Source organism: Malus domestica, chromosome 05 (assembly GCF_042453785.1).
Source record: "Malus domestica chromosome 05, GDT2T_hap1".
In the NCBI taxonomy this organism is placed as follows: Eukaryota; Viridiplantae; Streptophyta; class Magnoliopsida; order Rosales; family Rosaceae; genus Malus; species Malus domestica.
In genome coordinates, this window is record NC_091665.1 from 6,103,273 (window position 1) to 6,131,271 (window position 27,999).

Sequence of the window (27,999 nt, forward strand, 5' to 3'; positions counted from 1 at the left end):
CCCATTTTCCAAACCATATAAAACTGTGAGACAATAGCATGTCCATACCCAACCTCCATCATGGCTCGCAACCTTCTTTTGACACACTCTCTGCCGAGCACATTTCAAGTCGCCCTAGCCGCGATCACCCTCGCATTTTGTGCCATGGCATTGCTTATGTGTGCTTCTCATTCGCATAGCTGGCGCCGCCGCTGGATTGCTTGCACCGAATTTTTTGACGATGATCCGGTTATCCAACACATTCAGCCTGGAAACTATGATGCAAGTGTGGATAGTGATGAGCAGGAAGAGGACCCGGTCTGGCAGAAGAACATACTCATGGGTGGAAAGTGCCAGCTACCGGATTTTTCGGGTGTCATAATCTACGACGCTGAGGGGAACATCGTCAAGCCTGACAAGACTCCTCGTTTAACCTGGAAGTAAACAAGAACAAAGTGCCAGCGTCCAACTCTGTTTCAAGTTCATGACCGTGCCACCGGAATTTCTTCTCTTCAGTGCCTCCTTTTTCACAGTTTTTCTTTTCTTTCCGTTCAAATTAGTGCCCACTTTCACAAGTTTTAAATCATCTTATGATATCGATTGTATTACGTGATAACTTGTAACACAAATCAGAATTTAACTCGGAAATGAAAAAGTAGAGTCAAGACTCGAGAACCACGGCAAGACTGCCAACAGTTTCTTTAGCAAAGAACTTGAAGACTTAAAGATTACAAAACATTTTATACCTAAAATTTTGACTTCAATCAGCTTGACGCCAACGATTCTCTCTTATTAGACCAAGAAGCCCGACCCCTAAACCCAACAACACTTAACTTCGAGGGTGTTGATTTAACTGTACTGGATCTTCTGCCTTCTGTTTGCCTCTTCTCACTAAAAGATGCTTTTCTCGAGCTGCTTGCATTGGAAGGAGCTTTTCTTGAGTTGCTTGCATTGGAAGGAGCTCTTTTGGAGCTGCTTGCTCTGGAAGGCTTTACTGATTTCGATGACTGAAAAGATGGTTTTGCAGATTTTGCAGGTGCAAATGCTGGCCTGCTCTTGTTTTTCTGATTTGAGACTCTTACCAATTTTCCATTCTGTGGAGTAATTCGCAAGCGGGCAATGTCCCTCTTGACACTATCTACGCTGAGAGATTCTAAGCTTTCATTCTTCTTTATTGCTTCCTCAATTCGGTTTGCTAACATAAGGTTCTTCTTAGCAACCAAACTCGTTACTTTCCCTGCATTACAAGAGTTATTTGATTTCAAGATTATTACACTTAAGCATGAAGTGTAACCAAACAAAGAAATAAAAAATTGATTGTCACAAACTATGAGAATCAATCCAACAAATATTCCATCACTGAGAGATACAGAAATACAGAAAGTCAACAAATGAACGATAATACTACAAAGATGTGGCCTTTCAGAAAGAGGCGGCACTTGCTTTTCACAAGACGTCTGGTTTTTTATTCCTACCCTTTTCCTCTTTGTTGTGTCAAGTAAATGAAAACTAATCTTACAATGGAATACTGTCAATAATTTCTCTTTTATATTTATTCAATATCATGTTAAGATTCCTCATCTGCGGTCGATTCAAAATCTTGTGGATGCCATTAATAGATTCAAGCACAAACAGGACAAAAGACTCACCTAAGTCCGGTACAGATGCGCATTCCTTGTAATTCTAAGAAGGAAACTAAATAAAATTGCAAATAGAAATGCATGTATACCTTTTGCACCCATACGAGCGGTTCTTCCTGTACGATGAAGGTAGTCAATCTAAAATGTCAAAGAAGGGGGAAGGTCAGCTTCCAAAGAAGAAAAAGGAAAGATGTAGAAGTCCTAAATACAATAGCACATTATTTAACACTGAAACACAGAGCAGATATCTGATGCTTACAGAGTTCAAAGGAAAATCAAACATGATAACATGGTCTACATCCAAGTCCAGTCCCCTTGCAGCCAGGTCTGTGCAGACCAATGTAGGGCAATCTCCATCGTTGCTCTTAAACCTTTTGAGGTTCTCAACCCTGTATTACAGTTGTTCGAAGAAAGCAGTGAGGCCAAGCACTAGAATTGAACACTAGTGACATTAATTTAAGCGTTTGTACGGATTTGTGTGCACTTGGGTGTCTGGGCCACACATTCAGGCAAGAAGAAAACTAATCAATGTTCCAGATTCACAGTAAGCTAACATCATCTTATGTTTCCACACCATATAGCAAGAGAAGATATTTCTTTAGATGTACACAGATGCCTTTAACATAAAAAAAGGGGAATCAAAGGAGGAAAATAATAAAAAAAATGAAACCAAAATTCATACAGCTTAAACTTAGATTCGTATTGATAAAAACAACCAAACTCTACCAAAAGAACAAAAGCAACAGATAAAAACCCATGCTTGTAAACAGGAAAAAAAAACAACAGTATGGACTCTTTCCAAAGTGAAAATGTGCAGACATTACAAGTACAAGGGAACGAGAGGTAATATTTTTTATTGTCTCACCTTTGTTCTGCTGGCACCTCACCATGATAATTGACAGTAGAGATCTGGTTTTCATTGAGGAAGTGATCCACAGCACGGCTGGAACTTAATGTGTTACAGAACACCATTACTCTATTTCCCTTTGCTAAGCTTGGCTCCAGAACCTGCGTTTACCACAAAATCCACAAAAGTATTTTCTTGTTAGACCACTGCTATATCAAGCCATGCTCTTTTCATGTAGAAAACCTTCATCAAGTAAGCCAAGATGAAATATATAAAAAACAATAATGATAAAATAACTTCTGGCCTTTTTATCACCAATGGTCTCTGTCCTATTTCAAACTCCTCATTTTCGTCCCTATTCTTTCAATCCGATCAATAGCAACCCTATTTCTTGTATGGCATGCATCAATGTCATCCTTACCATTAATTTCATCCTCTTCCTGTCAAATTGAGGGTAAAATTAGCAAATCAATCCCACCCACAACTTCCCCCTCTTTCTCTCTCCTCAATACCTCCACAGAACCCCTCTGTCACCCCAATTCCCTGATTCATTTCAGTTACACCATGGGTTTAGCAGAATAGGAATTTAATTCCTCATCCTTGAAGCTTTCCTTAAGTTCAAACTCATATAATAGCAGTTTCCTAGTCACTATTTTCTTAGAGGTCGCACTTGGTGCGATGGCAAGTGTCTTCGCCCATGAGCGGTAGGTCTCGGGTTCGAGACTTGGGAGCAGCCTCTCCATAAATGGGGGTAAGGCTAGCCGACATTCACCTCTCCCAGACCCTGCGTAAAGCGGGAGCCTTATGCACTGGGTACAACCTTTTTAGTGTTGTTCAGGCATATATACCACCTGGGTCGATGGGGGTGACTCAATCTCCGTGTTACTGGGTGGCACAAAAAAGTGTTATTCTTTCCCTCCACAGACACAGAGTGAAGCTTTTTGAGAAGGGAGGGGTGTGGTGGGAGTTGGGAATTGGGAATACCTTTGCATTCAGATATTTTGAATGAAAGGGCAATCTACAAATGGCTCCAGATGAAGAAGGTGGTCTTAACTCTGATGAAATGAGCGTTTTTACAAAATTGCTACATTAACAGAAAATATGCAGGTGGGGATTTTTCTTCTTTACATGAAATATTTCCCTAAATTTGTGGGGGTAATTGGTTTGGGGTGATCGTAGTCATGGCATCTGCCATGGCATTTGTGGGGGTAATTGAGGAGACAGAAAGAAAGGTGGAAGGACCCTCAATTTTGACAGAAAAATGAATGGAATTAATGGTAAGGATGAAATTGGTCAAATTGAAATAATTGTGACTAAAATGATCAATTTGGAATAGTATAGGAACCATCGGTCATTAAAAAGCCCAATTGCCCGCCAGTTTAAGAAACAACTTAAGCTAGATTAACTTTATGGCCACCGTACATGTTATTCATTATGAGACACAATTACTACTTGACAAGTAAAGCATGAAAAAGAAAAAGGGTATCACAGAATTAGACCTGTAGAAGTGATTCCAGCTTGTTCTCAGAACCTGAAATCTTAACAAAATCATGGCGAGCAGATGCAATCTTCTTATGCAGTGAGGATGTGCGCAAGTGTAATATTCCTTGGAACTCCTCATCGATCAGATTTTGCACTGCCTGAAAAATATCGTAAGGGTCAGGTTTTGCATTTCCACTGACTTCATAAAAGACACAATTTGTACACAAGATATTATCAAGATTACAGTTGTCAAAGGTATAACATTGTCATAAGCAGGCTTCAGAGAATTTCCAACACCTCAACTAAGAGATGTGTTCAACTTCAGAGGATGACTCTTTTATTATGTTTCATGTCTCCATCCCAATAGAAGTGTAAATAAGCCAATCTGAGCTGAGTATCAAGATGCTCAAACATTATTCGAGCTCAAGCTCAAACAAAGCTTGTAGAGCCATGTTCAACCTTGGTTTGGATGATTTTTCAAAAGTTTTAGCTTGGCTCGGCTCATTTGTGGAATGAGCTCAACCTGCGTTGGTTGGCTTGGCTCATTCCTAAATTTAGCCCTTGTTTGGTACCATGATATAGTAAAATTACTTAGTGAAACTTGGTCCTGTAGTAAAAAAAAGTATTGAAACCCAAAAATATCATAAAGAAATACAAATTAGCCAAAGTAGTTATAACACAATGCGGGATTCATTTTTAATGACATGCATTTATGTTTTCTTATGAGAAAAATTACAAAATAAGCAAATAAGCTTTTCAATGAAACAAAGAGTTCCCTTAGTGAAAATGGGGAAGGAACAATTCACTTTCAATTGGTGTCTATTTCTCCAACTTATAAATTTAGCTTCTTGTTAAATAAGAGGCAATGCAAGTAAGCACACCTTTGTCATTGTTGCTGAGACCAAAACAGTTTGGAACCCTTGCCCTCCAGGTTTTGATGCACGATGTTTTAATGGGACTAGAAACTTGCGTATATCTGGACCAAAGCCACGATCAAACATGGTATCTGCCTCATCCAATACCTACAAAGAGATTACTAGAATCACAAAGTGCACTAACAATTTACTAGAATATGTTGTTCTTCATCAAAGATAGTGACAACTTGATATGACCATATTATCTACTAACCAACTTAATGGAAAAAACTAAATAAACGGATAAACATACTAAGTATTTGATGTCACCATAAACCAAGTTGCCATCCTCAATATGTTGGAGAACCCTTCCAGGGGTACCCACTACCATTTCAATTGGGTTATTCAATGAATCCTCCTGAGGTCTCAACCGACCACCACCGCTTACCATAGTAGACCTGAACCTTGCATGGTGACTTACAAACTTGGAAACACGAAAAACCTACAAAACCGACCAGATGTCAATAGAAAATGCATGGTCCACAGGTAGTGGTTCTAAATTCAGAATAAAAATGTATAAAACCTGCTCAGACAGCTCCCTTGTGGGGCATAGCACAACAGCTCTAGGACGCCTGGGCTTCATTTGAATACCATTTTCAGCTTCATCCCTTCTCAACAACTACAAAAATCCCAGAGTATCAGCATTCCTTTGATTAATTCTAATTGCAACATAGGCAAGAGTGGGTAACATCAAAGTAACAAACACATCACAATCGCACACAATTACCATTGTGGTCTTGATAAATAGCTTGCTGAAAGTGTAAGCAGGTAGAATCTAAGCAACCTAAAGAATCTCAATCCAACCTGATACGTAAGGTGGCTCCTAAGGAAACACATGTAAAGTATAGCATACATTGCAAGAAAACGCAATCAAATCAAAGTTCCAACACAACTGATCAAAATTCTAGAGCTTTACATCTCAAACAAGCAAAAAATTCAAAAATTTAACAGACCCACATAGCGAAAAGTAATCGAAAACATTTTTATTCTAGTTTTGCAAGAAGAAGCAAAGGAAAAAGTACCTGGGCAAGAGGCAACATGTAAGCCAGAGTCTTGCCGGAGCCAGTGTGTGAACCTAAGACCACAGTCTTCCCTTCCAACACCGCCGGTATCCCAATGCACTGGATTTCAGTGGGAACCTCAATCCCCATCTCTCGCACCGCCGCCATGACCTCCTCGCTCACACCCAACTCCCCAAAACTCCCAACTTCCCTCTTCTTCCTACTCTCGGACCTCCCCAACCCCTCATCGCTCTGCCTCTGGGCATCCCCAATTGAATTTCCGCCACCGGTTCTGGCTTGGGGCTTGGCATTACTCTTGAGGTGTCTCAGCCGCAGCCTCTCAAGAAGCAACGAGTGCTTCAGGGGTTGGACTTCTTCGTCTTCGAAATCAACCGCGCTGGCGGGGCTGGCGGTGGTGGTTGTGGCAGTGGCGGTGCAAAGAGGCCTAAACCCTGTTAAAACCCTGGTGGGTTTGATGAGAGAGAAGCATTTGGCGGCCGGGAGACGAGATAAGGCGAAGAGGTTTGAGGAGAAAGAGAAAGTGAGTAGAGTTCTTGATACTCCTCCCATGGCGTTTTTCCTTGCAATTCAAAATTTTTGGTTCTCTCAGAAATGGTGGATAACCGTGTCACAAAACCCTCTCACGGTCGCCCGACAAGATAAACCCGGAATCCAGATTGAGCGGGTTGGAAGGTCAAACTCAGTCCTACCCCATCGTTTACAATACGGATTCGGGTACTCAAACAATCAATACAACCCAATACAATATGTCGCCTATATTTGATTATTTATGAAATAATCCTTAATTTTATTTCACATTCGATTATTTTCACAACACAACAAATTCTGTTTTTCTTTAAAGGCATGCAACATGTGGGTGTCCAGTCCACTCTCAGAGCAAGTCCACTCCTAAAGACTTTGTGCCAGCACCCATCCTATTTATCCACTTCAGTGAACGATAACATATTACAATGAACAGTAATAGGCCAATGCATCTCTACCCCTAAAAAAATGCGCTGGCACTCAGTGAAAAAATGCGTTGGCACAAACGATCTTCACCCCTACAAAATGCGCTGGCACCCAGCCCATTTAAAATATTTTTAAATTTTTTCTAAAAGAATATAAAAAATAGTTTTAATTTCGGATAGGATTTTTAACCAATCTCGTCACGCCACATGACATCTTCAATGAGCTTCCACGAAGACATTTTTTTTCTCTTAAAGTGTAGAAAATATTGAAATACAGATGGTATAGAAAGTGTAGAAAATATTGAAATGTGGTGAAAGGTAGAAGATGATGGTTAGGTATTTATAGAAAGAAAAAAAACTTTTTTAAAATTTTACTGTATTTTTTTATAAAAAAATCTGTATTTTTTTATATTTTTTTAATTAATTTTAATGTAGTTAATTAATCTGGACCGTTGGATTTGAAAAATATTCATATCCAAGAGCCCAGGATCTACCACGTGGCCAACGGTCATAAATCTGACCGTTGGACCCTTTTTTTTTGGGGGGGGGGATAAAACATGGATTGTTGATCTATGATCGAACGATCCAGTTTAAAAGTAAAATTTAAAATTTTGTTACCGTTGAAAATCTAACGGTCTAGAAAAACTAGCGTTGGAAATCCAATGATTCTAAGCGAGCCACGTTGCTGCAACACAAGTGGGCTGACAGCACCTGCCGGCTTGTCTCCTACTCGCTGCCAAGCGCGCGTGCAGTCCATGCTCCAGCCAAATAAGGCGGCTCTTGGGTCTGTCAAAAAATGGCTGGTTTGTTGACTGGCATGAGTTGTGTGCTAGGCAGCCCGACGAGCTGGAGTGAATTCCCTGAGCCTCAGCTTGTTATTTGGACAGGATGCTGGGCAAAAACCACTCTGGTGGACTTGCTCTCATGAATCAAAACCTTGGACCGTATTCCACAACACGAGAATATATATAAGGGACTTCTTATTCCGACTCCCAAAAAGTCATCCTAAACTCTGGTGAACCTACATACTCGCTGAACCGCTTCCCAAATCTAACTCCATACATTTTCACCCAAAAAAAAATTTGTACAACATGTTAAATTCAAGTTGTAGCTCTATACATAACATTACCTTTTGCCAAATCTTTGACAGGTTACTCATTCAACTAGACTGGTATTAAAGAATTCCAAGCCATTGCACATTAAGATCCACCTCCTGTACATCATATGAAAAGTTTTGACGGAAAATCCAATTGATTCTTAAAAAAGCACTTAATTAAAGTACTACTTGAAGAAGCACCAAGTACTTGCTTCTCCAAAAAGCACTTGAAAATTGTTATCCATAAGTGCATTTGATTGTGTTCTATTGATCGCTGACAAAACACAGATAATCAAAGCCGCTTCTAACAACCTTTGGCAGCTCAAAACAGAAGCTGTCAATCCAATGTTCTTGTGCGGATGTTGCAGACCGCAATATGTTTTATTCAGGCTGAACGAATCAATCCAAACAAACAATCCACTATGCATTCAAAATGATAATCACATCCTGGGAATTAAACCCTTGCGTATCGGTATCTTTGTTCTGCTTGTGTCGTTTGCACTCGAACCTCTGTGTTATGTTACTGCCGAAGTTGTTGCTCCGCATTGCAGTCGAACCTCTGTTTTATTCAGGCTGAAATGTTTCAAGGAAGATCCAGTTTTGAAGGGTATACTTATTCCCCTTCATGCTTGTTTTAATGCACAATTTTCTTTTCTTTTCTTTTTTTTTTTTTAGGAAAACCTCGACGATACGAGGGTAATTTTATTCATAACGAAAAAAACAAGTTATACTTAGTCAGGGGGGGACATAAACCTTACCCCTCCAAAAAACAAAGACAACAAAAGGAATACACTAGAAAGAAGGGGGGACATAAACCTTACCCTTATAGAAACAAAAAATGAGAATGAAACAAAGAAAAGAGGGGGAGACATGAAACCTAACCCCTCTAGAACCAAACATGAAGGTCTAAACCTGCAAAACAAGTCAAACAACACCATAAAGATAGGAGAAAAAAAAAGTAAGACAAATATGGATGCCGACATGCACATTAATTTGAGAAGCGGTAACCAGGCAAGCCAATATAGTTAGAAAATAGAGTAGCACGAACCGCCATCGGAGGAGAATCATGCCATGTTAAAGATGGAGAAGACAAACCCATGTTAGCAAAATTGTCCGCAACAAGATTTCCTTCTTGATATATGTGAAATGCGTAGAAAATCATTTTCCGAATGCGATCCAAACAAATAGACCATTGCGTATGAAGAGGCCAAGGAGGATCAAAATCAGATGATTGAAGAGCAAAAATAACACTAGAACTATCACTTTCCAACCAAAGATAGTGCCAACCCCGCTGATAAGCAAACTCAATACCAATAATAATTGCTGATAACTCTGCAAAAAAAAAAAAGAGTTGCAATGACCAATCCGTTGACAGAAACCTCCGAGAAAACGACATGGCAATTCCTAAAAACACCTCCACATGCAGCAGGACCGGGATTTCCTTTAGACAAACCATCTGTATTAAGCTTAACACAAGGAAACCAAGGAAAAGACCAAAGGACAGGAAGAATAGTAGGTGCCTTGCGAGGGATAGGTTGGATCCCCAAAGAAGAAATGATCCGAGTGTCAAAACCCTGAGAATAACCAGGAATAAACTTCCCACCATGAACAATCGCCGAACTGATAGACATGCAAAGACGATGAAAATAGATTGGACGACCCTCAAAAATAAATTTATTTCAAGCCTTCCAAATAGCTGAAATAGTAGAAAGAGTCGCAAAAATCCATAGATTGTGCAATTGTTTGGAAAATGGCTTACAAACATATACATCCCAAAAAGCAACCAAAGAATCCGGAAGTGGTAAAGATGTACCAAATTGACATGCTAACCACCTCCAAAGTTGCCTAGATATCCGACATTCAAAGAAAAGATGAGCAGTAGATTCTTCAGAATTATGAGTTGATACTGCACAAGTATTACGTTAAAAATTAATTATTATATAAAAGTGATGATGCAAAGTGATTCTGCACACTTATGTTGAACACGTATTACGTTAAGAATTAATGTTTATATAAACTGATGCTGCACACGTATTACGTTAAAAAATATATTTCTCATTAATGGTTACAAACGTTGGCTAGATATATTTCTCATACATATCATGTAAATTCACATGTTATAAAAATTCTAAAATCTGCCAAAAGACCACCCACCTATCGCCATATGCTTTTATTCCTTGTCATAACCACGCTCATACACTAGAAAATGATAATTTTACAAAAGATTCCACACCTATAGCCAATTGCTTTAAGTTGACAATCGATCACTTAATTGCACTTTCTCACAGAGATCAAATTGAATTTAAAGGCACACCCATCAGTGTGTTCATGTAATTATAATATTGTACGTATGGGTTACAAATTGAATTTAATTGCACTTTTCGTTGTTATTGTTTCATATGAACAGAGTGTGCAAGAAATGAGAATGTTATTAACGTGTGTCCTGAGTATCAAGTCATTGAACATGAAGAGTTTTGGGATTTATCAGCTTCCTCAGCCATTGCGAAAGCATATTTCTGGACATCACGCCGCCTTTATGCTACAATCGAGGGTGGAAAAGACTTGGTTGATCTTGCTAAAACCATTTCCAGCAAGTTCCCTAGAGAAAAACAGAACATGGAAATTTATCCTGACCCTTCCGGTGATCCATGTGTTTTTGTCATCTGCACTCGGACCCCCGTGTTTTTGTTACTGCCGGAGTCGAAGTTGTCGGGGGTTGTGTTGTTCATGCATCTGAACTTACACTGGACCAAGTTGGTGATTGCTACATAAAATTTTATCATCTTGATACCACTCCTCCGGGCGGAGTTCTCTGAATTTAACATAAATTCTTCCTACCCTCTGTTTTCTCAATTCCTTATTTCTTATCTGCATTCTCAAAAGATCTACACCAGCAGAACAGTTCCAAGAAAGCATCTTGCATGCTAAGAGAAAACAAGAAACCGGTCTTCACATCACGATACCACAACATTAAAGGTTAGGAAGAAAAAGAAAATGACAGTGCGGAATTAATCGATGCACACATATGCAGTCTAAAATGGTGAAATATATATTCAGTAAACGTGCTCGTGTATTTGAACCAGCTAAACTTTGTTCAAGCATCGCATATTTTCAGTAAGCGTGCCCATGTATTGAACCAGCTACACTCTGTTCAAACATTGTATGAAGTACATGCTCGAAAGTGACACCAATCATCTCCATATCTGATCACTTCCTAAACTACGAGTAAATTACTTTCCCCATCGTGGCAGCTAAAATCAAATCACTTATACAGCTCCGGCTTCAAAACACCTATGTATGGTAAGTTCCTGTAACGTTCAGCAAAGTCCATTCCATAGCCCACAACAAAGTAATCTGGACACTGCAGAGACAAATAAACAGACAAGTTTGATAGCGTATAAATGAATTTCCAAAGCTCAAAAAACTTTAGACTTACAGGACAAGAAACAATACAAAACGTTTATCTGTAATACTCAGGCATACAAGTCCAACACTTGCGAAGAACGCATTACTTCAAATCAAGTTCATATTCAGAGCTTCTAAGAGTTCCACATAGAAAATCAATACGATGATTCCATGACATCTCTATATAAATTCTCAGCCGTTAGATTATAGATCATCTGAGTCACCGCCACGTGATTTAAGGGATGAAAAACATGTCTGGATTCAAGTACTTAATTTGAGAATATCCTACACACACGAGTAAAGTTCTCATGGGAAGCAGTCTCGCAAGTCGCAACATATAACATTACTCCATATAACATACATATACCCAAAATGGGTAATGATTCTGTAACTTTTCTATGATAACAGCCTTGACCAGCTTAGGACCTGGAACCAATAAAGGCCGGGTAGGGGCGATCGACCCCACAAGGCATTTTTGTTAGCTATTCCTCTTCATTCGCATTTGTATACAATGCATTTTCTAAATCATGTATCGAAGATTGATTGTATAAAGAATGTACACAATTTTCGCGCAAACGCATTAAGCAGTCCAAATAATTATCCATCGAAAGAAGACCGAATCAATCAAGCATCAAATGCGGGGTTCCTCTAAACAGCTTTCAGAGTAATATATCTTTGTTTGCAACAGATTCAATGCAGCTAAAGACTAAAAATGGGGAAGAAGAAACGGATTTGACCTCGAAACCGCGGTAGAATTTTCCCTTGCTGAGAAGCTGAAAATCAACCTTCCGTCTCGATGGTTTATCCAGAAATGTGCAGACCGACACAGACGAAGCACCTTTCGATTCCATGTGCGCAATCAGATGCGCGATTGTAGTCCCCGTATCCACAATGTCCTCAACCTAAAACACACAGGAAACGGCGTCGCATTTAAGAACAACATGAAGTTTCAATTACAACTGTGGATAGAGTTGCAGTCTTGCAGATAATAGGTTAAGGAAGGAGGGCGTACCAGGACGACGTGGCGGCCGGTGACGTCGAGCTTCAAGTCGAAGGAGATCGTGGGGAAGCCATTGGACTGGGTCCCGGAGCCGTAGGATTCGGCGCGGATGAAGTCGACGGTGACGGGGAGGGGGATTTGGCGGGCCAAGTCGGCGAGGAAGAGAAAGGCGCCGGTGGCGACGCCTACGAGGGCAGGGGCAGGGGGTTCGGAGAAGGGGGAGAGATCGGCGGAGATCTGGGCGGCGAGGTCGAAGACACGGGTGGCGATTTGGTCCGGAGTCCAGAGGACCCTCTCTATGTGAGAGTCCAAGGACATGGAAGTGGGCAACGGGTTTTTGGGAAGGAATTAGGTTCTAATAGGGTTTTGGAAAGGAATTTTATGTAAGAAACTAATGAAAATGACTTGAAAACTTTGAGTTTTAACGATAAGGATAAAATAAAGGGTAAAGTGAATAGTATTATGATTGACTTTTTAATGCAAAAATGTGGTTTTTCGTTAAAGTGAACAGTACCGGGAGCTTTTCGTTAAACTTCTTTTTATATATACTAAAACCCAAACGGGTGTAATACTGTTGATGAACAGTGAAAGTAACAGTGTTTTTCCGTTTTTGCCCTTCTATTCCTTTGTGTTATGATTTTTTTGGACCATTTTATCCTTCCACCAACACTATGCGCCCGGACATGCTCTTATTCCTTTTGGGCACGTTTGTTTGACAGGATTCGCTGGGACTGGACTGGACTAGACTATAGTCCAGTGTTTGGTGGGTACCGGGATTAGCTTTAATGAGCTTAGGTGGGATTCGCTAGGACTAAGGGGGGGCTTAGCCGTTCTTCACGAGGGATCCCAAATTCGGGCGGACTCGTAAGCCAGAGAAACCGCGTCTTCCCACATCTCACATCCCACATCGTCCTCATCTCTGCGTCTGCCCTCGTCGTCGTCCTTGCCGTGCTCCCACATCGTCCTCACGCTCATCGTCGTCCTTGCATCTGGTCGCTGTCATCTGCCTCTAGTCGGTAAGCTTCGAATCTTGGATTTTTTTTCGTCGATTTGTGTGGATTTGTTTGTGATATTAACTGAGGTTTATTTGATTTTGTTGTTTTGGGTTTGAGAAATTCATAATATACAAGTGGATTTGCAATTGAACAAATTAGGGTTTTGTTATTTAGGTGAAATTGAGATTAGAATTTGGGGTTTTCATAAGATGAAATTGAGATTAGTCTCAGGTGTGTGCTCTCTGTGTGTGTGTTTGTGTGTACCGAAAAAAATTTGTCTGTGTGTTTGTGTGTGTGTGAGTGTGTTTGTGTGTGTGTGTGTGTATGTAATCTGTGTAACCTGTGTAATATCTGTGTGTGTGTGAGTTGTGTGTGTAAAATGTGTGTGTAATCTATCCGTGTGTGTGTGTGTGTAACCTGTGTTATTTGCAGTGTGTGTGTGTGAGTTGTGTGTGTAAAATGTGTGTGTAATATGTCCGTGTGTGTGTGTAATCTGTTTTTGTGTGTATGTGTGTGAGTTGTGTGTGTAAAATGTGTGTGTGAGTGTGAGTGTGAGTGTAAGTGTTTGTGTGTGTGTGTGTGTTTGTGTGTGAGTGTGAGTGTAAGTGTGAGTGTGAGTGTAAGTGTGAGTGTGAGTGTGTGTGAGTGTGAGTGTGTGTGCAGTGTGTGTGTGTATGCAGTGTGTGTGTGTGTGTGCAGTGTGTGTGTGTGTGTGCAGTGTGTGTGTGAGTGTGTATGCAGTGTGTGTGTGTCTATGCAGTGTGTGCAGTGTGTGTGTGTCTATGCAATGTGTGCAGTGTGTGTGTGTGGGCGCAGTGTGTGTGTGTGTGTGTATGTATGCAGTATGTATGCAGTGTGTGTGTGTGTGCAGTGTGTGTGTGTGTGTGCAGTGTGTGTGTATGCAAGTATGTATGCAGTGTGTGTGTGTGAGTATAAAAACAGAGTGTGTGTGTGAGGGTAAGAGTGTGTTGCACTCTGTCCCCGTGTGTGTGTGTGTCACTGTGTTCAGTGTGTGAGTGTGAGTGTGTGTGAGTGTGAGTGTGTGTGCAGTGTGTGTGTGTATGTAGTGTGTGTGTGTGTGCAGTTTGTGTGTGTGTGCAGTTTGTGTGTGTATGCAGTGTGTGTGTGTGCAGTTTGTGTGTGTGTGCAATTTGTGTGTGTATGCAGTGTGTGTGTGCAGTTTGTGTGTGTGTGTATGTGTGTGTCCAGTGTGTGTGTGTGTGTGACTGTGTTCAGTGTGTGAGTGTGAGTGTGTGTGCAGTGTGTGTGTGTGTATGCAGTGTGTGTGTGTGCAGTTTGTGTGTGTGTGTGTATGTATGTAGTATGTATGCAGTGTGTGTGTGTATGTATGCAGTATGTATGCAGTGTGTGTGTAAGTGTGAGTGTGAGTGTGAGTGTGAGTGTGAGTGTAAGTGTAAGTGTGCAGTGTGTGTGTGTGTGTTTGTGTGTGAGTGTGAGTGTGTGTGTGTTTGTGTGTGAGTGTGAGTGTGAGTGTGAGTGTGTGTGAGTGTGTGTGCAGTGTGTGTGTGTATGCAGTGTGTGTGTGTGTGTGTGTGCAGTGTGTGTGTGAGTGTGTATGCAGTTTGTGTGTGTGTGTGCAGTGTGTGTGTGAGTGTGTATGCAGTGTGTGTGTGTCTATGCAGTGTGTGCAATGTGTGTGTGTCTATGCAGTGTGTGCAGTGTGTGTGTGTGTGCGCAGTGTGTGTGTGTGTGTGTATGTATGCAGTATGTATGCAGTGTGTGTGTGTGTGTGCAGTGTGTGTGTGTGTGCAGTGTGTGTGTGTGTGTGTATGTATGCAGTATGTATGCAGTGTGTGTGTGTGTGTGCAGTGTGTGTGTGTGTGCAGTGTGTGTGTGAGTGTGTATGCAGTTTGTGTGTGTGTGTGCAGTGTGTGTGTGAGTGTGTATGCAGTGTGTGTGTGTCTATGCAGTGTGTGCAGTGTGTGTGTGTCTATGCAGTGTGTGCAGTGTGTGTGTGTGCGCAGTGTGTGTGTGTGTATGTATGCAGTATGTATGCAGTGTGTGTGTGTGTGTGCAGTGTGTGTGTGTGCAGTGTGTGTGTGTGTGTGCAGTGTGTGTGTATGCAAGTATGTATGCAGTGTGTGTGTGTGAGTATAAAAACAGAGTGTGTGTGTGAGGGTAAGAGTGTGTTGCACTCTGTCCCCGTGTGTGTGTGTGTGTCACTGTGTTCAGTGTGTGAGTGTGAGTGTGTGTGAGTGTGAGTGTGTGTGAGTGTGAGTGTGTGTGCAGTGTGTGTGTGTATGTAGTGTGTGTGTGTGCAGTTTGTGTGTGTGTGCAGTTTGTGTGTGTATGCAGTGTGTGTGTGTGCAGTTTGTGTGTGTGTGCAATTTGTGTGTGTATGCAGTGTGTGTGTGCAGTTTGTGTGTGTGTGTATATATGCAGTGTGTGTATGTGTGTGTCCAGTGTGTGTGTGTGTGTGACTGTGTTCAGTGTGTGAGTGTGTGTGCAGTGTGTGTGTGTGTATGCAGTGTGTGCGTGTGTGTGTGCAGTGTGTGTGTGAGTGTGTATGCAGTTTGTGTGTGTGTGTGCAGTGTGTATGCAGGGTGTGTGTGTAGTGTATGCAGTGTGTGTGTAAGTGTAGTGTATGTAGTGTGTGTGTGTGTGTGCAGTGTGTGAGTGTGAGTGTGTGTGTGTGCAGTGTGTATGCAGGGTGTGTGTGTAGTGTATGCAGTGTGTGTGTAAGTGTAGTGTATGTAGTGTGTGTGTGTGTGCAGTGTGTGAGTGTGAGTGTGTGTGTGTGCAGTGTGTATGCAGGGTGTGTGTGTAGTGTATGCAGTGTGTGTGTAAGTGTAGTGTATGTAGTGTGTGTGTGTTTGTGTACTGTGTGTGCAATGTGTATACAGTGTGTGTGTTTGTGTACTGTGTATGCAGTGTGTGTGTATGCAGGGTGTATGCAGTGTGTGTATGTATGTATGCACTGTGTGTGTACTTGCAGGGTGTGTGTGTAGTGTATGCAGTGTGTGTGTGTAGTGTATGTAGTGTGTGTAGTGTATGCAGTGTATGTAGTGTGTGTATGTATGTACTGTGTTTGCAGTGTGTATGTATGCAGTGTGTGTGTAGTGTATGCAGTGTATGTATGTACTGTGTTTGCAGTGTGTATGTATGTACTGTGTATACAATGTGAATGTTTTGTATTGTGTGGGGTTGATGCTGAATTGCAATTTGTTGTGGTTGTTGGTTGCAGAGAAGAGGAGCATAAACGGAAGGCTAAGGCTAAGGCTACTGCATTACAGGTGTCCTTTAATTTCCCTTTTCACATGCAATGCCTAGCAATGATAGCAATCCTCATACTAGTGTTCTTAGACACATGTTTATAGATGTATAAGAGTAGAACATTTTGAATATGATGCCTCGGGTTAATGAAAACTTTTTTTTTTCAACGCCATATGTATATTTGTTGCCTCGGGTTAATGATTTAGTTAATTTGTTTTTTGTTTTTTGTTTTTGTTTGGATAGATATGGATCGAAGGAAGCTTTTATTGATCTTATTGTTAGAGATGTCTTATTTGGAAACAATTTGTATTTGTACGATTCTTGTGGTGATGATGCTACGTGGCAAACAGAGACATGTTGAACGACCCACATTGACTAACCGTTCACTTATTAGACGAGAGATTAGTTTGTGTTATCTGAATGGTATAATAGGGAATACTGATACTGAATGTGTTAACGAATTGAGAATGGATAGAAGGACTTTTGGCATATTATGCGACTTACTTCGTCAAGATGGGAGGGTAAAAACTGATGGTTTGGTGTCTGTAGAGGAACAGGTGTGTATGACTTTACAAATATTAGCACATCATACTAAGAATCGTAGTGTTGGCGGTAGATTTTATAGGTCGGGAGAGACTATAAGTAGGTATTTCAATAGCGTATTGCAAGGAATTTTGCGATTACAAGGTTTCCTACTAAAAGTCCCACAGCCTGTGCCTATTGATTCTACAGATGCTAGGTGGCGATGTTTTAAGGTATGATGAGAAATATTTTTCATTTTCCTTAAGCTTTAACTCTTCATTCCCTTTGTATAAATTAACAAAAAGTTTTTTATTTTTTATTTTTAAGAATTGCTTGGGAGCATTGGATGGAACACACATTGATGTGCATGTACCTGAAATTGACAAACCAAGATACCGAACAAGAAAGGGTCGAGTCGCAACTAATGTGTTAGGTGTGTGTTCAGGAGATATGCAGTTCATATATGTGTTTCCGGGGTGGGAGGGTTCCGCATCAGACTCTAGAGTGCTACATGATGCAATTAGTAGGCCTAATGGTTTTAAGGTACCAGCGGGTAAGACTATTACTTAGTCTCAACTTTCTAAGTTAGGTTTAGTTCTGTTTGTCAACTACAAAACACTAATAAGGTCTGTTTTTTTTTTTCATTAGGTTGTTATTACCTTGTAGATGGTGGTTATACAAATGGTGAAGGATTCCTTGCACCCTATAGAGGAATACCTTATCATTTATCTGAATGGGAGGGACGAACACCTTCTAATAAGGAAGAATATTTTAACATGAAGCATTCTAAGGCAAGGAATGTAATTGAACGCTGTTTTGGCTTGCTAAAAGGAAGGTGGTCGATACTAAGGAGTCCATCTTTCTATCCGATAAGGACACAAGGTCGAATAATTACCGCTTGTTGCCTACTACACAATCTTATTAGGCAAGAGATGTCAGTAGATCCAATGGAGAATTTGCCAATAATAGAAGATGGACAAAATACAGAAGAAGGTGAATATGTTGGTAGTGTTCAATCATCGGACCAGTGGACTGCAATGAGGAATGATATGGCTGAGGAAATGTATAATGAGTGGAGAGCAATTAGGAACCAGCAACCGAACTAGCTATATGTTTTAATGATAACATTTTATTTTAGTATTCCTTTTTATCATGCATTTGTTAGATATTAGCACAATGATTGGATGGTATGCAAATTAATTGGATATTATGCAAGTTGATTGGATATTATGCAAGTTGATTGGATATTATGCAAATTGATTATTTGTATGGTATTTTCCTTCATTAAAATATTTTAGTATTCCTTTTTATCATGCATTTGTTAGATATTAGCACAATGATTGGATGGTATGCAAATTAATTGGATATTATGCAAGTTGATTGGATATTATGCAAGTTGATTGGATATTATGCAAATTGATTATTTGTATGGTATTTTCCTTCATTAAAATATTTTTTGTTTAGGTATGGATAACGAAAATATTTTGAATGCTACTCAAGAGCCAAAAGGAAGAAGGCGTAAATGGGAAGCATTTGAGGAAGAAGTATTACTAGGAGTTCTTGAGGATTTTGTTGCTCGGAAGCAACGGTGTGACACCGGTGCTTTCAAACAAGGTACTTTGGTTGAAATAGCAAAAGCTGTCAATGTTTTATGTCCTCATTCAAATATAAAGGCAAATCCACATATTGAGTCCAAGTTGAAGAAATGGAAAAAAACATATAGTATGGTCGTTGACATGATAAACACAAGTGGATTTGCATGGAATGATGTCAAAAAGTGCGTTGAAGTTGACAGTGATGACGCATGGCAAACTTATGTGCAGGTTCATATCCTATTTTATTTATGCATTAGTTATATTCTTGCTCCTATATTTGATACGCATGCTAAATTTTAGTTTTGCTATGTTGATATAATCTTAGAGAAATAAAGAAGCCGATGGATGGAGAAGCAAACCTTTTCCACTGTTTGATAGATTTGCATATATATTTGGAAAAGATCGGGCTACGGGTAATGTAGCCGAAACCCCTGCTCAAATGGTGGAGGAACAAAGTCATGATCATGTTGGTGAAAGTGATATTGGAGGTGATAATTTTGTTTCTTCAATGAACCAACAAAGCCAACAAAGCACCCCATCTGAAAATAGCCAAAGAAAGAGGAAAAGAGCTGTGGGAAGTTCAAGTGATGGAACCGAGGCAATTATCAGTGGACTGAAAGATTTTTATGTTGAAAGTGGGAAGAGGATGCAAATGGTAACTGAAGCTTTAGTTCAAGGTACTGCAGATCATACTGACATAGCTAATGAACTTGAAGCAATGGGTCTCTCTCCTATGGATCAAATTGATGCATTGTCTCTTATTTTGGATAAACCAAAAAATGTGGGAGTGTTCAGGGCAATCAAACCGGAACTCAAGAAAGTGTTCGTCCAAAGACTTTTAAGAGACAACGCAAGCGGATGAGGATTTTGGCTAATGTTAACATGGATGTATTTTATTAACGTTAACATGGATGTATTTTATTAATCATACAGTCTTATGTTATGACTTATAACTTAGCTTTGCACTAGTATTTTGGCTTATGTTAACTAGCCATTTTGTAAATTATGGAGATCTATTTTGGCTAATGTTAACTAATGTTAACTAGGATTTTCTAAATTATGGAGATCTTATGTACTTGTATTTGTTGAAGTTGCATGTATTGGCCACTATTATTTTTCTTCTGTTGGGTGATAGAGTTTAAATCAAGCTACATTTGCAAATTAAACCCAATTCTATTAGCAGGTAATAGAAACAAAACAATTGTCAATTTTTTTTAAGATTCATAATATACATGGCAAAAATATGCTCCAATTAACCCATATCATGAGATTTGTAGCATTACTCTATTACACAATGACAAAAATTTGTAGTCCTAGTCTAAGCAAACACAAATCTGGTGAACAGTACTGTTTTTCTTATCCTGCTTCTTAGTCCGAGACTGCACCAAACGCTTCACTAAGTTAGTCCAGCTTAGTCCAGTCTAAGCCAGTCCAGCTTAGTCCCGGCAGCTAGTCCAGTCCGAGACAGTCCGGCGCAACAAACGCACCCTTTATGTTCTGATTTTTTTTAATCATTTTACCTTTTCAGTCCACGTGTTTGTCATCCGTTTTCATTTTTGCTTCGCTGCCCTTTTCGTGTCAACTCGTGTTGTTCCAGTTGCTTCCATTTGTTTCCAAAGATTCCACGCGTTGTTCATCGACGAATGCTTTCTTTTTCGTTATTTTTGGTGCAGATATGAAGAGGATTTGTGAAGTGCCAGTGATTTCATGGTAAGTTTCTTTGAACAGATTTGAGAATTTGGGATCGTTTGGGGTGTTTTGAAGTTTTTTTTATTGGGAAAAGAAACCCTTGCTTCCTCCCGCAATTTGTGCGCTTAGTTCTCAATTGGGTTCACAGTAAAAACCCATAAACTTTAGGTACGAAAATTTCAAAATTTTTTTGTGTTTTTTTTATTTCTTTTCAATATTAATTTCTTATTAAATTATTATTTTTGATAAACCTATTTAGAATCTAATCTGGGTTTTGTCTGGATTCCAGAGTAAAAACCTTGAAACTTAAAGGTAAGAAAATTTCAATTTTTTTTTATATTCATTTTCAGTGTTACTCTGTGATTAATATTATTATGGGTTTTCCAGAAATGCTATTCTTGCCGAAGACCTGCCATGTAAGTGATTTAATTTTTGCTTTTCGAATTTCGACTTTTCATGCATAATTATGAATATGTAGATGATTTGAGGGTAATTGTTTTTTACTTAATCTCCAATTCAAAGTGAAGGATATTGAGTTTTGTTATCATTTTAGTTAAAATGTGTCACCATTTTAGTTAAATTTAATCCCTAATTGATCTGACTAACCAGCCAAAAACAATTATACTCAAAATGTCCGCAAATAGATGGAATTCTATTAATGAAAACTAATCCTTAATGCTTCATCGGTTCTGTTGTGGGATCTCCATATAGCAAATTTATCCTAGTCTGTATTTCAAAAATCATAGGTTAGATTGACTACTCTAGCTATACAATTCTTCCGTGTATGCTTTCCCTGATTGATATAAAATCATACATGAATCTTCTGATTCAAATACTGTAGCTAATAAACAGATGAAATTAATTTGCAAAATTGGGTTCTGACATTTGGAAATTAGTTTGAAAGCATGTTTTTCTATATAGTGTTAAATATATGCACAAATGTATTAAAAAATTTACATGCTTTTGGGCAACTATTTTTGAGGTAGGTGAAGTCCTTCTGTTGCATTGATACATCTATATCTTCAATTAACTTAGTCTATTAACATTCAAATGAATTAAGATGTAATATTGTCACATGAAAGTCAGTACTTGCTGACCACATTTACACATCACAGAACACATGAACTACATTTTTCTTGGTTCTGCTTTTAAAAAAGAGACCTTTAACGAAAAACACCTGGTACTGTTCACTTTAACGAAAAACCATATTTTTACACTAAAAAGTCAATCTTGGTACTATTCACTTTACCTTTTATTTTGTCATTATCATTAAAACTCAAAGTTTTCAAGCTCTTTTCATTAGTTTTCCTTTTAAAAAAATATAGTTAACAAATTCACCGATTTGGTAAAGTGCTTTTATATGCACTTTAGAATTGTGATATCTATTAAGGGTAATATTGTCAATACACTATCAAGGGATAATACTTAGAGGTTAAGGAAAGTTGTTATTTGTTATGAGTTAGTTAGTCTACACAAGTATATATATACTTTTAGATTGTAATCTTATTTGATTGAGAAAATGAAAATATGTTTTTCAATATGGTATCACTCGCCCTCGTCTGACGACCTCTCTCTTCGATCCCAAATCTTCCCGCTTCTCTGCTACTCCGATCTTGATCTCAGATCTTGTTGAGTTTGATCTCCGATCTTGTTGTTCTTGATTTTCTTCTCTGCATCTCTGCTCATGGCTCCTGCCGTCTCTTCCTCTACGGCATCGGATTCTCCAATTCTTCCACCGTCGGAAGCTTCAAACCCTAATTCCTTGAATTCTACCTCAATTACCATACAGAACATTGGATCTATGGTTCCGATCAAGCTTACCACTACCAATTACCTAACATGGAGTGCTCTCTTTGCTCCAATTTTTCGTCGATACAACCTCACCGGTTTGATTGATGGTTCTTCGCCGGCGCCGCCTCAATTTCTCATCGACTCCTCCGGAAATCGCAGTCTTAATCCGGCGTATGTTGCTTGGTTTGAGAATGATCAGAATATTCTCATCTGGCTCAATTCGACTCTCTCGGAATCCCTAATTCCTTATACTGTTGGCGTTTCCTCGGCTCGAGAACTATGGGCCAAATTGGAGTCTCGTCTTGCTGCTGCCTCGCATTCTCACATCCACGAACTTAGATCTCGCCTTCGCAGTCTCACCAAAGGAGATCTCACAGCCGCTCAATATCTTCAACGCACTGAGGAGATTGCTGATGCTCTTGCTAGTGCTGGTGCTCCAATTGAAGATTCAGAGCTGATTTCTGTCATTTTACATGGCTTACCTCCTGAATTTGACTCGTTTGTGGATGCCATTCAGTTTTGTCTTGGTTCAACTACCATGGATGAACTCCATGGTTTGCTTCTTAGCAAAGAGATTCAATTGACAAATCGCAAGCAAAGTCCACCGGTGCCTTCCTTTCAGGCCTACAACACCTCCACTGGTCTTCTTCCTCTGCTTGTTCCTTCTATCTCTCACGGCTATGTTGCTCAGCAGTCGTTCTCCTCTCACAATCAAAACCGTGGACTGGATCGCAACTTTACTCGAGGCAATCATCAATCTCGTGGCAATTTCAGGCAAAACAACAATCCGCGATTCTCCAATTTCCCTCGAGGCAACAATCAGCGTTTCAATCGGGGCCCTCGGTCCAACTTTTCATCCAACAGGAAACTTTCTTGTCAAATATGTCGTCAATTTGATCATGAGGCTTGTGACTGTCCTCATCGCATGGACCCTCACTATACTGGCAAGTCATCCCAAACTGCGTTGGTTGCCAACACCTCCACCTCCTCCTCTCCATGGATTGTCGACTTTGGCGCTACTTCTCATATGACCAATAACTATGCCACTCTCCAGAATCCTGAAGTCTACACAGGGCTTGAACAAGTGTATATCGGTGATGGCAAAGGTTTGCCTATCACTCACACTGGCTCTTCTTCCATTCCCACTTCACATAGTAATTTTGCACTAAAAAATGTTTTATTTGTGCCTGATCTGAAGCATAATCTCCTCTCTGCAAATCAATTTCTTATTGATAATCAATGCTCTATGCATCTTTATCCCTCTCACTTTACTGTGAAGGATCTTTCTTCGGGGAGGATGCGTTTTAAAAGTCCTGTTCAGCATGGCTTCTATCCGTTTTATCCTTCATCTCACACTGGTGCCAAGCATTCAGCTCTTACTGCTACTCCAAAAGCTTCCCGGACTCTGTGGCATGGACGGTTGGGCCATCCTTCAGTCAAGATTTTAAATAAGCTTGCCTCTAAATCTTGTATCTCTGTGTTCCCACAAAAGACCTCTTCTTTTTGCTCAGCTTGTGCATTAGGAAAGTGTTCTAGATTGCCATTTGTATCCACTACATGTACTACCACGAAACCGTTAGAACTCATTCATACCGATGTTTGGGGACTCTCACCTATACCTTCTCAGGATGGTTTTCGGTATTATGTCATATTTGTGGATGATTTTACTCGATACTGTTGGTTCTTCCCTCTGAGATACAAATCTGATGTACTTTCAGTCTTCATGAAATATAAATCTTTGGTTGAAAATACGCTGTGCACCAAAATTATTACCTTGCGATCTGATTCTGGTGGTGAATACATGAGTACTCTTTTCTCTACTTTTTTGGCACAACATGGCATCCAGCATCAGTTATCTTGTCCTCACACACCCGAGCAAAATGGATGTGCTGAACGCAAACACAGGCATATTGTGGAAACTGCCCGGACTCTTTTTGCAGAATCTAAAGTTCCTCATTTATATTGGGTTGAGGTTTTTGCAGCTGCAATCTATCTCATCAACAGGTTACCTACTCTCTCTCGGCCCTCACCTTAGGAGTCTCTTTTCAAGACATTGCCTTGTTATGGTACACTCAGACTTTTTGGTTGCCTTTGCTTTCCGTGGTTAAAGCCGTATGCTTCTTCTAAGTTGGATGCTAAGAGCAAGCCCTGTGTTTTCTTGGGCTACAGTCTTAATCATAAGGGGTACAAATGTCTTGATCCAGCTACAGGACGCATTTATATCTCCCGGCATGTTCTCTTTGATGAAAGTAAGTTTCCATTTTCTAATCTTTCTTCTTCCTCTCCTCCTTCCCCATTCCAACCTGCAAGTTCATCCTCTGATATTCCATCTTCCTTAACCTTTACTTCTCTTCCTCCTTCCTCCTCCTCATCTTCTTTCTCTGGCCCATCATCCTTCCCTCCTCCCCCTGCACCACCGGCATCCTCATCACCCTCTGCGCCATCCTCCTCCCCTTCTTCCCCTGCACCACCACCACTTCCATCTTCCTCCATCAATACTCACCCTATGCAAACCCGTTCTAAGTCCGGCATTTCCAAACCTAAAGCCTTTACTGCCACCAATCATCCTCTTCCCTCTCATTTGTCTCTGGATTATATTCCTACCACCTATCTCCAAGCATCTAAACACCCTCATTGGCGCCAAGCAATGCAGGAGGAATTCAATGCTCTTCTTCATACTCAAACCTGGTCCCTGGTTCCATATCACTCTTCCCAGAATATAGTTGGCTGCAAATGGGTGTTTCGTATCAAACGAAAACCCAATGGCTCCATCGATCGCTACAAGGCTCGGTTGGTTGCCAAGGGCTTTCACCAACAGGAAGGTATCAATTACACTGAAACGTTTAGCCTTGTGGCTAAACCTGTGACAATTCGCCTCTTACTCACCCTTGCTGCTCAATTTGATTGGTTTCTGCACCAACTTGATGTCAGTAATGCATTCTTACATGGCACTCTTTCTGAATCTGTGTTTATGCAACAACCACCCGGCTTTGCAGACTCTACCAAGCCCCATCATGTGTGCCAGCTTCATAAGTCGTTATATGGTCTGAAACAAGCTCCCCGAGCTTGGTATGATAAACTCCATGCTGCTCTTGCTTCTCTTGGATTTGTTGGTTCTCAAAGTGACCACTCTCTGTTTGTCAAAAAGGACAAAGCCTTGGTATTTGTTCTTGTGTATGTGGACGACATTCTGGTTACAGGGCCCTCTTCTGTTGATTGTCAACATGTGATCACTCAGCCCAGCAGTTTGTTTCCTATTAAGGATCTTGGTCCTTTACACTATTTTCTCGGTCTTGAGGTCAAGCGCTCTTCTACTGGCATTTTCCTATCCCAAACTAAATATATTCTGGATTTGCTTCACAAAGCCAAAATGGTTGGTGCAAAACCCTGCAACACACCACTGAGCACCTCTAAGATTGATCATGCTTCTCCTCTTCTTGACAATGCTTCTGAGTACAGGTCATTGGTGGGTGCTCTTCAGTATCTAACTTGGACAAGGCCGGATCTTAGTTTCGTTGTCAACCTTGTTTGCCAATTCATGCACACTCCCAAAGTCTCTCACTTCCAAGCTGTCAAGCGTATCCTCCGGTATCTTAAGGGCACCATTGATCACGGTCTCTGGTTCTCGAAGTGCTCCTCTGTTCCATCACTCAAGGCCTTTTCTGATGCTGACTGGGTTGGTTGTGAGTTAGATAGGAGATCCACTGGTGGTTACTGCATTTTTCTGGGTAATTCTCTCATTAGTTGGAGCGCTAAAAAGCAACCCACTGTTGCTCGTTCCTCTACCGAGGCAGAGTATCGCTCCCTTGCCAACACTGCCTCTGAGATCACTTGGATTTGTCAATTACTTGCTGACATTGGCTATTGTCTGCCTTGTTCTCCTCAGCTTTGGTGTGATAACGTCTCTGCTATATCCCTTGCCAAGAATCCTGTTTTTCATGCTCGGACCAAGCATGTTGAGCTTGATTATCATTACATCCGTGAACAAGTAGTTGCCAAGCACATCTCCCTTCACTACATCTGCTCCCAAGACCAAGTGGCCGATATCTGTACAAAATCTTTAGCTACAACACGTTTTTTGTTTCTCCGGGACAAACTGCAACTTCGGGTTCCCAAGTTTCGTTTGAGGGGGGATATTAAGGGTAATATTGTCAATACACTATCAAGGGATAATACTTAGAGGTTAAGGAAAGTTGTTATTTGTTATGAGTTAGTCTACACAAGTATATATATACTTTTAGATTGTAATCTTATTTGATTGAGAAAATGAAAATATGTTTTTCAATAATATCTTCCCAATTTCTGTATAAATTGTGTTTCCATCATTAGGGTCCTCTAATTATGTACAATCTAGACAGATTCACTGTCTAATTATAAGTTTGTAGCTTCTCTACAATTTAAAAAGCAAGAAGATAAGTATTAATGGTGTGAATTAAAAACATGTAAAAAAATATTATTTATAATTGAACAATCTTATGTCAAACAAGTTCTTAAGATAACACTCAAACATAAGAATGACATAATATGTAACTTCGATAAAATTGCTGTAACGGTACAAAATTTTGTGCTACAAAACCTTACACATGTGTTTATAGTTCTTAGATACTTAACAGATGTAATTAGTTTTTTCTTTTTTTTAACAGATATTTGTGTCCCAAGCGACATACAGAATAATTTACAATGTCTTCAGCTTCTATTGATCTGGCCCAGTTTACAGCTTAGGGGAAAGAAGTAATACTCTCTCTCTCTCTCTGTAATGATTTATTCAGATTTCTCAATGTATGAGTGCTGCTTAAATTCGTATCTATCATTCGTGTTTAATTTTTAATAATTGATGTTTCAAAATGATGATATAATGGTAATGTTATTGGGTTTGTTTTGGTTTCTATCACCTATAGTATGTGTTTATCTCAGTCTACCAAAATATTAATCACCACATCAGTTCAATAGTAATTTTATGTATAATTTCTTTGTGACTTTCTACAGAACTTGGAATCAGACATAACATGTATGATGAATAAGAAACTCATACACAGAATGACCCCACCAAGGTATATGCAAATTAAAATCATAACTTGCGTCAATAGATAAGTATAAATTATTTTTTAGCACACAACTTTGACATAATAATTTGTCCCATAATTTATAAACATATTATACAGATTTCAGCTACTTGGCAATCAACGACTAATATCACTTCTAAGAAGGCAAGATCAACATATGGCATGTCAGAGCAGTATATTTTTCACAAACAGATGGTAAAATTGTACACATCACATTAGGCAAGTTTCAATCTTTTCTACTTCCATTTTAACACATTTCTAATTAACATTTCGTACGAAATTTTGATTACACTTTATTTATATATTTGATTTCAGAAAGTCGAATTACCACCTAGGAAAAAAATGAACTCCGGTTATAAGGTGACTTCACCTCTCTCTCCACTCTCTCTACCAAAACTCAGTTTTGAACTTCTTATGCATATTTTTTTTTTATTCATTGGCTAACTGTCTTTATTATCTTTTACAGTTGTATTCACAACTGTACAAGACACTCCGGAATTTGTTACAACAAAATGTCAATTTTTCCTTCTTTGGAAACATCTCAAGCTAGGAACAACTCTGTTATCCAAGCTTTACATTCATTGCATATAACAATTGAAAAGGCTAATAATGTTTTTCAACACTGTTTAGCATGTAGCAAGCTTTGTTTGACTGTATACTCTCAATACTGCATTTGTCAATTATGCAGTTATCATTAGTTCAACTTTTTGAATAAACAATTATCTTATACGTTACACTTTGAAAAAATAGATCTTTTTTTTAGTATCCAAATATTCTC

The 27,999-nt window shown here is 39.6% G+C and overlaps 4 protein-coding genes and 1 long non-coding RNA gene across 9 annotated transcripts; 3 read left to right on the top strand and 2 right to left on the bottom strand.

Moving 5' to 3' along the window:
* Nucleotides 1–144: 144 nt before the first annotated feature.
* Nucleotides 145–423, top strand: LOC103444717 (uncharacterized). Its single transcript, XM_008383671.4, has one exon. The coding sequence runs from the start codon at nucleotides 145–147 to the stop codon at nucleotides 421–423; it is 279 nt and encodes a 92-aa protein (XP_008381893.2).
* A 130-nt stretch (nucleotides 424–553) lies between these two features.
* On the bottom strand, nucleotides 554–6,622 carry LOC103444718 (DEAD-box ATP-dependent RNA helicase 39). The gene is made up of 9 exons (XM_008383672.4): nucleotides 5,885–6,622; nucleotides 5,386–5,481; nucleotides 5,116–5,304; nucleotides 4,830–4,970; nucleotides 3,966–4,106; nucleotides 2,485–2,627; nucleotides 1,879–2,008; nucleotides 1,709–1,757; nucleotides 554–1,216 (listed from the first exon to the last, which is right to left on the bottom strand). The coding sequence occupies exons 1-9, from the start codon at nucleotides 6,431–6,433 to the stop codon at nucleotides 744–746; spliced, it is 1,911 nt and encodes a 636-aa protein (XP_008381894.1). The 5' UTR covers nucleotides 6,434–6,622; the 3' UTR covers nucleotides 554–743.
* A 4,331-nt stretch (nucleotides 6,623–10,953) lies between these two features.
* On the bottom strand, nucleotides 10,954–12,714 carry LOC103444719 (uncharacterized). Its single transcript, XM_008383673.4, has 3 exons — nucleotides 12,345–12,714; nucleotides 12,070–12,234; nucleotides 10,954–11,288 (listed from the first exon to the last, which is right to left on the bottom strand). The coding sequence occupies exons 1-3, from the start codon at nucleotides 12,648–12,650 to the stop codon at nucleotides 11,190–11,192; spliced, it is 570 nt and encodes a 189-aa protein (XP_008381895.1). The 5' UTR covers nucleotides 12,651–12,714; the 3' UTR covers nucleotides 10,954–11,189.
* Nucleotides 12,715–13,050: 336 nt separating this feature from the next.
* Nucleotides 13,051–19,753, top strand: LOC139196355 (protein ANTAGONIST OF LIKE HETEROCHROMATIN PROTEIN 1-like). 2 transcript variants are annotated; one of them, XM_070822148.1, is made up of 5 exons: nucleotides 13,057–13,348; nucleotides 16,533–16,581; nucleotides 16,805–17,316; nucleotides 17,411–17,636; nucleotides 17,732–18,339. In XM_070822148.1, exons 3-5 carry the CDS (start codon nucleotides 16,807–16,809, stop codon nucleotides 18,187–18,189), a joined length of 1,194 nt encoding a protein of 397 aa, XP_070678249.1. In that variant the 5' UTR covers nucleotides 13,057–13,348; nucleotides 16,533–16,581; nucleotides 16,805–16,806; the 3' UTR covers nucleotides 18,190–18,339. The 2 variants fall into 2 exon arrangements, with proteins under 2 accessions (XP_070678250.1, XP_070678249.1); XM_070822149.1 differs by lacking the exons at nucleotides 16,805–17,316; nucleotides 17,411–17,636; nucleotides 17,732–18,339 and adding exons at nucleotides 18,548–18,906; nucleotides 19,004–19,753 and having other exon boundaries at nucleotides 13,051–13,348.
* Nucleotides 19,754–20,198: 445 nt separating this feature from the next.
* On the top strand, nucleotides 20,199–27,986 carry LOC103424901 (uncharacterized). 4 transcript variants are annotated; one of them, XR_011581180.1, is made up of 8 exons: nucleotides 20,199–20,388; nucleotides 20,657–20,679; nucleotides 20,755–20,783; nucleotides 26,802–26,889; nucleotides 27,145–27,209; nucleotides 27,321–27,440; nucleotides 27,537–27,581; nucleotides 27,688–27,986. It is a non-coding gene; the product is annotated as an uncharacterized lncRNA (long non-coding RNA). The 4 variants fall into 4 exon arrangements; XR_011581179.1 differs by having other exon boundaries at nucleotides 20,231–20,535; XR_003773057.2 differs by lacking the exons at nucleotides 27,537–27,581; nucleotides 27,688–27,986 and having other exon boundaries at nucleotides 20,225–20,388; nucleotides 27,321–27,458.
* The last annotated feature ends 13 nt before the right edge of the window (nucleotides 27,987–27,999 follow it).